This window comes from Heloderma suspectum, chromosome 1 (genome assembly GCF_057233095.1).
Source record: "Heloderma suspectum isolate Gila_16-S chromosome 1, 16-S_ref, whole genome shotgun sequence".
Classification (NCBI taxonomy): Eukaryota; Metazoa; Chordata; class Lepidosauria; order Squamata; family Helodermatidae; genus Heloderma; species Heloderma suspectum.
In genome coordinates this window covers 414,609,666-414,625,255 of record NC_139458.1, presented here as the reverse complement: position 1 = coordinate 414,625,255, position 15,590 = coordinate 414,609,666, and the positions used below count along the sequence as shown (strand labels likewise).

At 44.7% G+C, this 15,590-nt stretch overlaps 1 protein-coding gene across 1 annotated transcript in view; it reads left to right on the top strand.

The window, feature by feature from the left end:
* LOC146360183 (neuronal PAS domain-containing protein 4-like) overlaps positions 1–15,590 on the top strand; it is a 46,548-nt gene that overhangs the window by 27,455 nt on the left and 3,503 nt on the right. The window contains exons 7-10 of the mRNA XM_084822363.1: positions 1,134–1,239; positions 7,043–7,295; positions 7,885–7,994; positions 11,945–12,086. Of these exons, the coding sequence (XP_084678489.1) occupies positions 1,134–1,239; positions 7,043–7,295; positions 7,885–7,994; positions 11,945–12,086 (611 nt within the window). The remainder of the gene's footprint in view (positions 1–1,133; positions 1,240–7,042; positions 7,296–7,884; positions 7,995–11,944; positions 12,087–15,590) is intronic.

Below are 15,590 nucleotides of genomic sequence, written 5' to 3'. Positions count from 1 at the left end.
TTAGAGATCTTATGATATCAAGCGGTATATTAGTAGTTTAAATTATTATTATTATTATTATTATTATTATTACTTATTTGTACGATGAAGCTACATTATACTGTTAGCCCTTCTGTTGCAGTACTGTCTACCCCAGCAAGTGACTTCTCTCCAAGGTCAAATTTTAGGTCCTTCCCAGCCCTGTGCCCAAGATTGAGACTGGGATCTACTCTGTGGAAAGCATGTGCTCTATGACTCCACAATGGCCTCTGTTCCTAAAATGTTTGTAATGGAAAACTCCAGAGGACTAGTGGCATTAAATGCTATGGTGCCTAAGTAGATTTTTAAAAAGATATTATAGAGCTGGAAAAAGTGCAGAAAAGGGCAACTAAAATGATCAAGGGGCTGGAGCAACTCCCATATGAAGGAAGGTTACAACAGCTGGGATTGTTTAGCTTGGAAGAAAGGAGGGTAAGGAGAGACATGACAGAGGCGTACACAATTGTGCATGGTGTAGAGAATGTGGATAGGGAGACATTTTTCTCCCTTTCTCATAATAATAGAAACTGGAGTCACCCCATGAAGCTGATAGGTGGGAGATTCAGGACAGATAAAAGGAAGTACTTCTTCACACAGCATGTAGTCAAACTGTGGAATCCACTATCATAGGATGTAACGATGGCCACCAGTTTGGATGGCTTTAAAAGGGAGTTAGAAAAATTCCTGGAGGAGAAGGCTATCAATGGCTACTAGTCCTGATGCCTCTATGCTACCTCCAGTATCAGAGGCAGTAAGCCTATGTACACCAGTTCCTGGGGAACGTGGGTGGGAGGGTGCTGTTGCACTCATGTTCTGCTTGTGGGTTTTTCATCGACAGCTGGTCAGCCTCTGTGTGAACAGAATGCTGGACTAGATGGAGCCTTGGTCTGATCCAGCATGGCTCTTCTTATCTTCTTAAGTTCTTATTAAACAGGGCAGTAAGCTTACAACCCCTACAGTTTTTGTTGGAATCCTGCAGGCCCCAGGTTTCCTTTAAAAATTTCTGAGGCCTTTCAAAATGGCACATATTTCTAACACAGCCTTCAGAGCTAAACAAGTCACTTGCCATCATCCAAAGACTGTAAGTAAGAGGTTTTCTCATACTCTTCTTCCAGGTAGAACTCCTAGCTCATGGCAATTCCATCTTTGACTTTTTGAACAGCTCAGCAAGCAGGATCATGCAGGAGAAACTCTGCTTTGCCCAGCAGCATCCAGGCACTGGTAAGAACAGGAAGGGTTGGGGAAAGGTCTTTGAAGCCAGGGGATAATCAATGTTCATGTGAGACTACACCATTGCAGCTGGAAGAAATGTATATTGATAAAGGAATACCTTAGTACAGCACCCTTTGCTCTTGCATCAGTGAGCCTTGAACACTGCTTTTAAAACAATGCTTTGTTCTTGCTTCCTTTCTAAAAATTATGTACCGCCTTATAATGGCCGAGTAGCCAGCCAGATGAGCGGCTAATAAATCTAATAAATAGATAGATTAGATTGATTGATTGATTTCAGGGTAGTTTATAGTCGTTGTTGTTGTTTATTTGTTCAGTCGCTTCCGACTCTTCGTGACTTCATGGACCAGCCCACGCCAGAGCTTCCTGTCGCCCGTCGCCACCCCCAGCTCCCCCAAGGTCGAGCCCGTCACCTCCAGGATATCATCCATCCATCTTGCCGTTGGTCGGCCCCTCTTCCTTTTGCCTTCCACTTTCCCTAGCATCAGCATCTTCTCCAGGGTATCCTGTCTTCTCATGATGTGGCCGAAGTACTTCACTTTTGCCTTTGATATCATTCCCTCAAGTGAGCAGTCTGGCTTTCTTTCCTGGAGTATGGACTGGTTTGATCTTCTTGCAGTCCAAGGCACTCTCAGAATTTCCCTCCAACACCACAGTTCAAAACCATCTGTCTTCCTTCGCTCAGCCTTCCTTATGGTCCAGCTCTCGCAGCCATAGGTTACTACGGGGAATACCATTGCTTTAACTATGCGGACCTTTGTTGTCAGTGTGATGTCTCTGCTCTTCACTATTTTATCAAGATTTGTCATTGCTCTCCTCCCAAGAAGTAAATGTCTTCTGATTTCCTGGCTGCAGTCAGCGTCTGCAGTAATCTTTGCGCCTAGAAAGACAAAGTCTGTCACTGCCTCCACGTTTTCTCCCTCTATTTGCCAGTTATCAATCAAGCTGGTTACCATAATCTTGGTTTTTGTGAGGTTTAACTGCAACCCAGCTTTTGCACTTTCTTCTTTCACCTTCGTCATAAGGTTCCTCAGCTCCTCCTCACTTTCAGCCATCAAAGTGGTATTATCTGCATATCTGAGATTGTTAATGTTTCTTCCAGCGATTTTAACTCATATATATACTTAAAATATGAAATATTATATTTTGTTTTATTTGCTGTTTTATTTTATGGTTTTAAGTTTTGTGAACCGCCCAGAGAGTTTCAGCTATTGGGTGGTATAGAAATGTGATGAATAAATTAAAAATAAAAGAATAATTAAAAATGAACAACATCTATTAAATCTGCTGGATTGGGTGCTGTTTTTAATAACAGTTTTATGTACTTGTTATGTTTTATTATATTTTAATTTTTTTTTTATTCTTTTAGGGCACAATCCTATGGCCACTATTCAGCGGCTAGACGGCCATAGGATAGCTCAGTTCCCAGGAACCGCCCTCCACGCCCTCTCGCGCTGCCTCGTAGGCAGCGTAGATCAGCCCCACGCTCCGCGCTCATAAGAGCAGGATGGAGCTGTGAAAATGGGCGTTCCTGGGGGCAGGGCAGTGGCAGGGAGGGCGGAAATGCTTTTCCAACACTTCCTATGCGTCATCTGGTGTCCGCACCCCCTGCTCCGACTTCCAGCGGCTAGACAGCCGAAATTGGCTGTCTAGCTGCAAAGGCAGGGCAGCTGAAGCATGGAGTGGAAGATCCCCTCTGCGCTGCTCCTGCCTTGCATTGGATAGGTGGTTGCCTCCGAGTTCAGAGGCAGCTGCCTATCCTGATAGGATTGCCCCCTTAATCAGTTTTAATTGTTTCTGTAATCTGCTGTAAGTGCCATTTTTTGGTAGAAAGGGTCCAAACAAACAAACAAACAAATAAATACTAGAGTAAAACAACAGAATACGGAGTAAAATTAAAACCAGCCAACATATCTAAAAAGCCTGGGTGGACAAAACAAAGTATTAACCTAGTATCTGAATTATAATAAATGAGATGCCAGTTGAGCTCTTTTGGAGAGGAAGTTCCACAAACAGGGTGCCACAGCTGGAAATGTCGTCTCTCTGGTCGCCATTTATCTCATATCTAATGACGGGCATCCAGAGAAGAGCATCAGCAGATTAAATGAATATGTCAGTACACTGGCAGGTTGATACTGGAACGGTTGTTTCTTTAAATGAGACTTTCCCAACCTGACACCCTACAGATGCGTTGGGACTGCTGCTTCTTTCATTACCAGTTTGCGTGACCCAAATGGCAAGTTGGGAATAAGAGGAAAATCCTCTGACCATCTCTCTTCCAGACAAACAACATGGAACTGAGTGACAAATCCTTCATCTATCATCTTATGAGACCACCCCACAATGTTTCTATGACATCAGTTCTATATTAGTATTACTGAGATCTCCCCACCCACCCCAGTCATTCTCTCTTGCCTTCCACTCTCTTAACCGCTGTTTCTGGACAATATCTACTCAGGGATGAGGCCAAAGCTGTACATGATACTCAGTTGCACATGTTTTACCCTACTTTTTTAATTAACCAAATAACAAACAAAAAACCAGCTACTGAAACTGTAAATGTAGAGGACCAGGGAGGAAAGTTAACTGCCCAACCCTATTCCCCCTCTGGCTGTTTACCACACCCCAAATCCATACTTCCCTAGTTGTTTCTTGCCCCATGGGGAAAAAGAAATGGGTATCATCAAGCTAGTGAGATTACAATATCTTCTGGAGAGAGCACATTTCAGCAGCAGTCAGGGCAAAAGGGAAACTTCTTGATCTTTTTGCATAAAGTGTAGCTTTATATACAAGAAAATATAAAAAGCAAATCCTTCAAAAGACATCGTAAATAACTGGCAGCATGTTTGTTTCCTCTTAAGCACAGCCAAAATTCTAGCTGAAAATGTGTTAATTCTCTGCTTCCAGCAGTTTCTCGCTTTTTAAAGTGATGCTAACTTACAGCAAAGTCTAAAGTCACAAAAGCTTTAAGTAGGCGTACTATTCCGAAAACCTCTCTAAGGCCTAGTGTCTAGGCCAGCAAGTTGAATGCAAGATTTTTCCTGCAAAATTTCAAAATGGGAGTTGGGGGTTTGTGTTGGCAACTGAAGTAACAGAGGGAAGATGGACTGAGATTCATAGAAGGAGAGTAGAGTTACCAACTAATCAGAAAAAAATATTATCATAGCCTGCTCTTGGTCCTTTAAAGCAATGTTATGTGCAGAAATCAGGCAGGTGAAGCTTTATTCACAGCATAAAGATAATCTAGCATCGCCTGACACCTGCTAATTGCTGATCAATTTCTGTTTAAAAAGGGCCAGTTCAAATGTTGGCAGCCCTAAATGACAAGACACATGAGTTAGATACATGTGCGAAGATTTCTGGGACTGTGTTTCCACCAGCGATTTACTCCAACCTGGCTGCACGGTGAGGTCTCTGTGTTTCCGTGACGTCGTGGCCATTCAGCACCAGCCCTGCATTTTAGTGTGGAAAAACCGCTTCTTCTGAGACTGGTTATAGTCTTGAGCCCATTCTTCCGTGTCCTGCATTCTGGGATGATCGAGAAGAGATCCTGGCCTTCTTCTCTGTGACAACCTTTCAAGAGCGCTATCATATCTCCCCTCAGTCTCCTCAAGGCTAAACATGCCCAGTTCTTTCAGTCTCTCCTCATAGGGCTTTGTTTCCAGTCCCCTGATCATCTTCGTTGCCCTCCTCTGAACCCTCTCCAGCTTGTCTGCATCCTTCTTAAAGTGCGGTGGCCAGAACTAGACACAGTACTCCAGATGAGGCCTTACCAGTGCTGAGTAGAGGGGAACTTTGTGGGTGTGTCACTCTGACCTCAGTGATCCAACCCTTTCCCTCCCTGTTTTCTGGAAGTTTCATCACATGACCAACTTTTAAAACATCATTGAAAATAAGCACTAGAACACAGCCCATGACCCAGTCAAGGGGTATTTTCTCCCATTGTGCTGAATGAGGCTTGCCCTCTCAATGACCACAGAAATAACAGAGAAGCCCCTCAATTGACACAGCACATATCAAAGCACAATTCCCTAAATGCGATTAAGTGTAATCTTGAGGCTCCGGTCCATTGCCTTAGGACATAACTCCTTCACAGCTTCCATATAGAGATCCTGTGCATTAAAATGGGGGCTGGTTTCGGTCTCTTTCCCACAACAAACCCATTAGTGTCTCCTCAGAAGTAACTCCCACTGCGGTCAATGAGGCTTGCCTGTGAATGCCCACATCATAGAATAGTAGGGTTGGAAGGGGCCTACAAAGCCATCGAGTCCAACCCCCTGCTCAATGCAGGAATCCAAATCAGAGCATCCCTGACAGATGGCTGTCCAGCCTCGTCTTGAACGCCTCCAGTGTGGGAGAGCCCACCACCTCCCTAGGTAATTGGTTCCATTGTCGTATTGCTCTTACAGTCAGGAAGTTTTTCCTGATGTTCAGCCGGAATCTGGCTTCCTGTAACTTGAGCCCATTATTCCGTGTCCTGCACTCTGGGATGATCAAGAAGAGATCCTGGCCTTCTTCTCTGGGACAACCTTTCAAGTACTTGAAGAGCGCTCTCATATCTCCCCTCAGTCTTCTCTTCTCCAGGCTAAACATGCCCAGTTCTTTCAGTCTCTCTTCATAGGGTTTTATCAGAACTTACACAGATTCCCCCTCAATGGAAATGGCACACTTTTAAGCCCAATTATTAAATTCGATTAAGCCACCAAGTGGGATCTCGAGGCTCTGATGAATTGCCTTAGGAAAAAAGTACTTCACAGCTTCGGTATAGATATCCTGTGGGTTACAATGGGGGCTGCTTTCTGTCTTTGTGTTTACTGCTCTCTTTCCCCCAACAAACCCATTACTGTCTCATCAGAAGTAACTCCCATTGTGGTCAATGAGGTTCTTTGGGTTAAAATGGGGGCTGGTTTCGCTCTTTGTGTTATCTCTCTCTCTCTCACACACACACACACACACACATTCCCAGTACAAGCAAATGTGTGTGTACTTGGAAGTAACTCCCATTGTGCTTGATGAGGCATGCTCCTAAAATGCAGGTGCATCTGGAATTTCAGGGGAAAGGAGAGAGGGGGGGAGAGGGGGGAAGCCTCTCTGCACAGCAAAGCTGATTCCCTTTTTTAAAATCTGGTACTCCTCCATTAGCTTTTCCTTTCCTTGTCCTGGAAACACCGCTGAAGAGGCAGGAACACTGATGAGGTAATCAGACCCAACCCAGACTCCACTCAGCCATCAAGAAAATAATTTGATTAGAGCTCAGTGGAAACAGCACAGAGCCCCAGACTACAGCAATGATAAGCCAGGTCTTTAAGGGCTGTTTAAACAGGATAAGGAGAAGATGTGATTGGGGAAACATCGCAACAAAGTTGCAAACAAAGTGAAGCTGATAGCATGGAAACATGCCCTGGGGGATTCACTTCCCAGTGGTGAAGAGTCATGGCTCTGTTCAAACATGGCAAAATATGCACATTTTTCCTACATAATATCTTTAGTGGAAAAAAGCTTTTCTTAATCGTTGTATTCTGATATTTTATTCTCATGGATTTATCATTGCTTTATTGTGTTTAATGGTTTTAATGTTTTATGGTGCCTTGGGATGGTTTCCCCTAATAGGTGGCCTATAAATTTTTTTAAAGAAATAACCTACCAAGTCCACCAGTTGAAATTTGAACTTGGGCTACGTAGAGATTGAATGGTCTTTGAGGGCCCCTGCAAAGGTAATACCTCACTTCAGCCTCCACCACAAACCTCAGTGTGGCTTTGAGCTTCAAGTATCCTCTCTCTCTCCCCTCTGCAGAAATTGAGTTCACCACTGAAATGCGCACCTCAAGAGTCTTTCGGGTACGGTATGGAAGGAACCGTCCTATGTGCCTGCGAGGCAGATTTCTCATGCTTGACACACAGCTGACTTCCTTCTCTCCTGCTTTGACTTTTGTTGCCTTCTGCGCTCCTGTTGCAAGTGTCTTGGAAGACGGGGATGGTGCTTCCCAGCGCTTCTCATTCCGGAGCTGGCACACACTGGATATGAAGGTTGCAGAGACTACTGAAAAGTAAGAAAAATCTGCTCTTTGTGCATTTCAGAAGGCCATTCTGGATGAGAGCAAACGATAGGAAAAAACAAGTGTGGGTTGCTCCTTTGTTTTGATCTGGAGTCACTAGCACCTGAAGCTTTTCATAACATGGAGACCAGCTAATGTTTGAAGATCACACTCCTATTAGACATATAGAAGCAGAGTCCAGGGGGGGGAAAAGTTGGCATCCCTATTCTGGTTAATGGCTTTTCTCACTATTGCTATGCAGTTTGTTTCTTTTCATTTATTAAATTTATATCCCTCTTTTCCACTAAAAATAGTGCTCAAGGTGGCTAACGATAATAAAGTACAACATTATAATTAAAACACATAAGGGAGCAATCCTACGCTTGTTTAGACAGAAAAAAGTCCTACAACTCCCAGCATTGCCTTGCTAGCATGGTTGGCTGGGGCATGGTGAGAGTTGTGGGACTTTTTTCTGTCTAAACATGCATAGGACTGCACCCTAAATGAATCAGTTGGTGTTGTGTTTCCCTACTTCACAATGGATAACTCTTCAAGATATTATTGATTAAACTCGCCTATGTTGTTTTTCCCCCCATATCAGTGTTATTTACCATCTTGGTTATCAGAAAGAAGAGCTGATTGGCCAGTCTTGGTACAATCTCCTACATCCTGAGGATACTGGAAGAGCTGCAGAGATGCACAGGACCCTGAGTGAGTGACGTGCCTGGGACAGACTAATCACAGGGGAGGTAGAAGAGAAAAGTTTGCTTCCCTAGATCTAGAAGTGAAGGCATGATCACACAATTATGCTATACCAGATGTGGGCCCAGTGATGGGTTTAGAGCAGTGGTTCCCCACTTTGGATCCCCAGATATTTTGGATGACAACTCCCTTAAACACTTATGGCTGGGGATGATGGGAGTTGTAGTCCAACATTTGGGGGCCCAAGGCTGGGAGTCACTGGAGAGGGTCCATCCCCTCTTCCCAGTCCAGATCCTCCTCCTCACACATATGGAACCTTTCTACATGAGGCTTTTATTGTGTGCTCATGATTGCTCACTCACGGTAATTTATGGGTCCTTTACATGATGTTGTCATCCTCCAGGGCCTTTCCCATGCTTTGCAACCATTATCATTGGGTTTTTTCTAAGGAGGAAAGTCTGGTATTAGTTAGAAATGGTGGAACGAAAGTCTTGTGTAATTGCCCAATTCTGCAGTCTAGTGAAACATATAGAAAGGCAGAGAAAGAAACTCCTGGAAAAAAGCACAGCTAAAGGAGCCAAACTTAAACCCTCAAAGAATCCAGAAGCAGAAGCCTCAGTAAAGATGCGGGATAAAACCCTCATATAGAAATGCCCATGATGATTAATGATATAACAACACAACCCCTAGGTTGTAGACTAGAGTCAAATCCAAGGTTGGGGAACTGAATCAGTGTGCAGGGCCAGATGCCCCCCACCAAGCTCTCTGTGGATCAAATGATATCAGGGGCTGTGACAATGACATGTGATGTCATTTGGCTCCCTGCCCCCTGGGGGAATCTTATATAAGAATACGGTAATGTAAGGCTTATTACTAGAGATCTGCCAAACCAATTTTGCTCATTTTTTTTTAAACTGAAGCTTGAGCGGTGTAGACATGCAGAAAATTTTGAAACTTCAAAAACGTTCAAACCTGTAATCTTTAATAGAAAAACAGTATGTTTATTTGCTCCACACCAAACAGTCTCCTATTGCTCTATAGTTCAGTGCCACTTTCTTTGCTCCGCACAAAACAGCGCCTGATCTGACATCATGTATTTTCAACCTGAAACTTAACGTAATGCTAAATGATCTTTTTAAAAAGAACATGCCAAACAGTGCCTGATCTGACATCACGTGTTTTTGACCTCCATTACCTGCATCCTCCTGCTTTCCTTTTTTCTGTTTGGGTTTGTTTTTATTCGTTTTCCTTCACAGGGTGCTGCTAGGCCTCAGGGCAGTTGCTAAGGGCAATGGCCATGCTCCCCCCACCCATTGTATTGTTTTGAGTAGGATGAATCAGAGACTGAGGAGGGAGCAGCTGCTGCTGCTCCTCCCATAATAGTGATGCCCTGTGCACTGGTGGGGTTTGTGTAATTGTGTGTGTATGTGTGTGTTGGTGCGGTAGTGGGCAGGGTGATGTGGTAGGAGTAGAGGGGGTGCAAGACTGGTGCCATATTGGATAGCTCTGACTCAGGGCGGGTGAGAGAAAGGTAGCATTCCCCCCCCCATCTCACCTTTTGTGTTTCAGACCCAGGTGAAGGTAGGGGTGGGGCTTCTTGGGTGGGGGCTTGGACACCCCCTTTCCCTGCAAGGGAGGAGGGGTTGGTCTCCCTGTGCTTTCATGTAATAGGAGTGGGTTCTTATTGGAAAGAGGGAGGCTAAATGTGTGGGTGAATGAGAGGGAGGGGTTTGCTTTGCTGGAGGGGAGGCTTGCTTTAATGTAGTGGGAAGAGGTGGTATTATTGGGGTGCTCATTGAAGGGAAGCTGATGCGGGGCATAACTGGAACGCTGAGAGAGCAAGAGGGAGGGAAAGAAGGAAATGCCCCCTGAAAGTTCTTCCAGTCACAAGGGAAGCAGCCAAGCATATTTTCATCCAATCATTCTCCGACTACTAGTGCCCATGGCGACACGGGCTTTATACTAGTTCACGAAGGCTCTGCAAGCCTACCACTCTGCGCCACACGAGGCTCATCAGAGGTTCCCCATCCATAGTCAAATCCTAGATCTGCCATTCTGTTGCTTGCTGGTGTAATGTATTGGCTAAGACTACAATTCTGTGCACACTTACAGGGGAATAAATCCTACTGAACAGAGTGGAATTTACTTCTGAGTAAATATAGTAACATAAGGAGAGCCATGCTGGATCAGACCAAGGATCCACCTAGTCCAGCATTGTGTTCACACAGTGGCCAACCAGCTGTCGACGAGGAACCCACAAACAGGACACGAGCGCAACAGCACCCTCCCGCCCATGTTCTCCAGCAACTGCTGCACATAGGCATACTGCCTCTGGTACCAGAGGGAGCACAAAGCCATCACGCCTAGTAGCCATTGATAGCCTTCTCCTCCAGGAATTTGTCCAACCCTCTTTTACAGCCATCCAAATTGGTGGTCATCACTATATCTTGTGGTCGTGAATTCCATAGTTTAACTATGTGCTGTGTGAAGAAGTACTTCCTTTTATCTGTCCTGAATCTCCCCCCAATCAGCTTCATGGGATGGCCTTGGATTCTAGTATTATGAGAGATATCCACAAGATTGCACCGTAAGAGTGTGAGATTTGTTTAAATCTGTTCAACCATGTACTCACTAGGTAGCCTTGAGCAAGTTACTATTCTCCCAGCCATAGCCCCTTGTATGACCGACTGACCTCGCTGTTGTATGGATTACTGAGATAACGTATGAGAGATACTTTCAACACTAAAAAAGATACCATATATTACTACTTGAAACTAATATGTTCAGCAAGTTCTTCCCTGAACTACCCAATACCTTAAATTAAATTATAACACCACTGAACTGCACTGGCTGCCAATTTGCTACTGGGCCAAATTTGGTAATAAATCCCCTAAACAACTTGGGACCAGGATACCTGCCTTCTCACATATAGACTTGCCTGTCCGCTGCCATCATCATCAAAGGCCCTCCTGGTTGTGTCACATCCTGCACATGTCCATCTGGTGACCACTGGAAAGAGGGCCTTTTCAGTGGTGGCATCCACTCTCTGAAATATGCCCACCCCACCCCCATAAATAAAATATGTACTGACTCTGAGGCAGTTCAGGCACATGTTGAAGACAATTTTATTTTGATCATATGTAATGCCTGTCATTCTGAGTTTTTGTTTGTTTTCTGAAAGCCACTGGCTCTGTTTCAGTTATATTGTATATTTTTATTTTATGGTTTTTATCTTGTACACTGCCTGCCTGGATATGTTTTACATGACAGGTGGGATAAAATATTTTAAAATAAATAACTCCCCCCAAACCCCTCCTTTTCATCATCCCTGACTTCTCCATCCACCCCTGTTTTGTTCATCTTGTGTAGGCTGCAAGGCCTCTGCAACACTTCTACATTCTGCACAGCACCTAGAACACTGCTGGCATTAAATACATGTCAAATAATGCTCATAGCTGTGCTAATATGGCTCTGGTGTAATGCAGTGGTTGAGAGCATGAGCTCTGGAGCTAGACATCCCAATTCATACTTCAGGTCTGCCTTACACTTTCTGACTGCTTTTGGACAGGCCCCTGTCTCTTGGCCTTGGCTCATCTACAATAGTGGGGATTATACCTCTGGCCTGCCCTATGGAGCTGTTGTGAGGATTATTGAGATAATGCATGTGAAATGCTTTGAATGCTTAGGAAAAGTGGTAATCTGAAGTATTATCACCGCAGGTGTGCCAAATTCCAAACCTGAGCATGCTTTGGAAGTATTATAAGGCAAAACTGTGTGAGGTAGCCTTTGGGATGCAGGATTAAGTCCATGTAGGCTGTTTGTGACCTTTGTCAATATAAAACTGGTACTGATTTCAGCTTAGTCTAGGCTCTGTTCCTCCAGTTATATGGCATTCTGTTTGGCTCTATTTAGATGGACTTCCTGTGCTGAATTGTCATTTCTCATTTTTGTAATTTCAGTGCATGATGCTGGGAGACACGACTGGCATGTTGTAGTCCGGCTGCTTTGCAAGGACTTCAGCTGGGCCTGGGTGCAAGTCATTGCAATAAGAGAGAATGGAAAGGGACAAGAGCTGATCACTTGCAGCAACCACATCCTCAGGTAAAGGCATTCACTGCATAGATCGGGGTGGGCAACGTATGGCCCTCCAGATGTTTTGATCTACAACTTCCATCAGACCTAGCCAGCATAGCCAATGGTGAGGGACAATGGGAGTTGTAGGCCAGAACATCCGGAGAACCACAAGTTCCCCACCCCCAGGGGGTTTGCGGGAGCTTCCACACTAAGTGTTTAGTTTGAAATTGCCATGTTTCCTTAACTTACTTCATATGGGGCATCTACGTGACACTGTCACCTAATCACTGTCTTCTTGCATTTTCTCTGTGGTTCTTCCAACTATTCCAGAATGCAGAAAATTCAACTTTCAAGAAAAGAAAAAGAACATAATGTTTTGATGTGTGCAATGACATATCAGCAGGCAACCTATTGCTACTCTTCAGTATTACCTGTACAGTGGATGCCGTTTTATCACTTTAAAAAAATTAAACACTCTTATAATTAGAGCTAAAACACTGTTTAGGGAGAGAGCGAGCGAGAGAGAGAGGCCCTTCTTATTTGCCTAGCTATGAGGTCAGTTAGGTAGGTGACCACACATGAGGGGGGCCTCTCTGCAGTGGCCCCACACCTCTGGAATAAGTTGTCATGGGGGTCCACCATGCTCCACCATTGCAGGTTTTTAAGAAGGCCTTGAAAACATACCACTTTTCTCTGGCCATTTCCTAATATGATAGCTGTTATTGCCATTTTTGTTGCTCTTTTATTGCTGGTCTTGTTGTTGTTTTTGTTGTTTTTACTGTGTTCTTAGTGTTTTTATTGTATTTTTATTGCTTTTAATATCATACGGTTTTTATGTGTTTTATTGCTGTACACCACTTTGGGAGGTCTTCTGTGCTGAAAGACAGCCAAGAAATATTTTATATAAATACATAAAAATAAATATATGCTTAAATGAAAGGAAGTTATAGCGCCCACCTCCATCCTGCACCCCCTGTAATGAACATGTATCCAGGTGTGCTGCACATGGGGCAGCAGATAGCATGAAGTGGTGGGGATGAAGAGGAATGGGTGAAAGAAGCCATTGGGGAATGTAAAGACACTCATGGGCTCCTTCACACAGAGCTTTTATCCTGCAGTTGAGATTGCTCCTTCACAGAAGTTTGCGGGCTCTTTTCATTACGCCATGATCATTCAAGGCGATCATTCAAGGTGCATTCTCCTGCACTAAATGCCCTTTGTTCTGTTTTTAAATAGATCATTCAAGGTGCATTCTCCTGCACTAAATGCCCTTTGTTCTGTTTTTAAATAGATCACAGATAATGAGCTATCAAATTACCCCATTGTGTTCCACTTCAGTTTCCTCTGTGAAAAGAGTAAAAGCAGCAAGAAGAGGAGTGAGATCAATGAAAGATAATGGAAGACTCAGATATGGGGAGAAGGAGGGGGAAGTGGGTGGGGGGAAAGGAAGCATGTGAAAAAGGGAGTTGTTGTGATCCTGCATTGAAAACAGAAGCAGAAAGCCCCATTTTAAATGTAGGATTTTAGGCTGGTGGAGAGATGCCCTAAATCTCTGGACTGTGATCTGGCAAATCTAGCAACTGGATCCTAAGGTGGAGGATAGTGGCCTTGCCAGGATCTAGCATGGGTGAGCATTCCTGTGCTTCCTAGTATCAGGAAGACATGCAGATCATTCCAACAGAGTAACAGGAGAACCTACCGCAGGGAAGTTCTTCAGGTCTTGTTTTGTACTGAGCCTAGCACAAGGGGCCAGTTTTATCAATGACTATATTGCCAATATTAGGTCATAAAAGAACCAGGCCATGGTAGAACAACCATCATACTTATTAATATTGGCAGTGTGCTGGTGAGTGGTTGCTGACTACTTGTTTGGGGAAGATCTTGGGGACAAATCCTCCCTGCACCCCCGGTGAATGGCTGGTTTGTACCATCAAAAAATGGTGGTGTAATTTAACCCCATATCCTCTTAATATGTGTGTACTAAAAATAAGCTGAAAAGCGAAGCTTGTTTTTATCTTCACAGAACTTGGGGAGCTGTTATTCTTTGAAATAGAGATAACGGTGGCCCCTACTGGCTGCTGCAGCCGGGGACCTCCGAAAGAAGTTTCATTACCTTCACAAAACTGCAATTCCAACAGCTCCTTGGCAGAAGCTATGGCTCTCTTCACACCTGGCATTTTATCCCACTACAAACTGGTCCTTTTGATTCCAGATCCTTTCCGGGATTTACGCTGGCCCTGTACACAGGCATCTCTCATAGTGCATCCCTCTGCTCTATACCTTTTCATGGCTGCGTGGAACTGCATGGAACAATCAGGACAGAAGGGGGCTGCTGGCCCCATGCCGCCTCCCCTCCCCTGATCATTGGTTCCTATAACATGACTGATGGCTCTGCCTGTCCCTCCGCTGCTCCACAGCAGGAGGGAAGTCGGAAGCCCTTCCAGTGACCTGGATAGTGGGCTATGGGAGCTGGTCCCCTCCTTCCTCCAACTTTGTAGAGAGAGTCTTCTTGATGGCTTACCCCAAGGTTGCTGGCGCTGCTAGTCCTTCCCTGCTAACTATGTCAGTGTGTGATGGAATTAAATGCAGTATATTGCTTGCACTACTGAATTCGAAGGGTACACTGATTTCTGGGTTCCCAACTACAGAAGTAAGAAATCCACAAATGGACTTGTATACAGTCAATGCACCAAGCCATCCCTAGCAGCCCCCACCCCCCAGGTGACCACTTCACGGGGGACACCTTAATTAGACCCAGCTTGTTTCCCCCCTCACTGTTGTTGCTCTTCCCCCTTATTCTGGCTTCCCAACGACCCTGCAAGGCGGGCTAGGAGAAGGGATAGTGCCTGGCTAGGTGGGAGGGAGTACTATGGAAAACCACCTCAGCATTACTGCCTTATCTAAAACAATGGCATGCACACAAAAGAAACCATTAAAAATGACCATTCCAAGCTCTGCATGATGAATTTATTCAGGGTAGGAGAAAAGGCACTTTTAATACCCACTGAAATCCTAACTGTCAAGCCTTTCTCCTGTGTGACTGAGAAGGGAGACTCCCCCATCCACCCTGGCAGGAAAAAAGCCTATCAATCTGATGAGCAAAAGGGAGAAGAAGCAGTCAGTAAAGTCAATGGGAGGGGGAGGTTCAAAGTAAGTGCATTGAAGGGGATGGGAGACCTTAAGACTGCTACTCTAAGTAGATTTACAGTGTACTCCTATGCATGCCTACTCAGAAGCAAGCCACACAGATTTCAATGGCACTTACTCCCAGGAAAGGAAAGCCTTACAGCCAATGTGTTTATTCAGAAGTATTGCTGTGTTCAGGGGGATCTTGGAGAAGCATTTGGGATGGTTAGCCGTTTTACAGTTCAAGCACCCGTAGTGGAATGGGAGAGAGGTAGAACCGGTCACTGGAAGCGTGGTCAGTGACCTGCCCCCACTCTCCTACTGACTTGTTGTCATGACAATGTTATTCAACACTGCCCAGCAACACCCCCTAGCACACGCCCACACAAAGCAGGACAAAGCGCT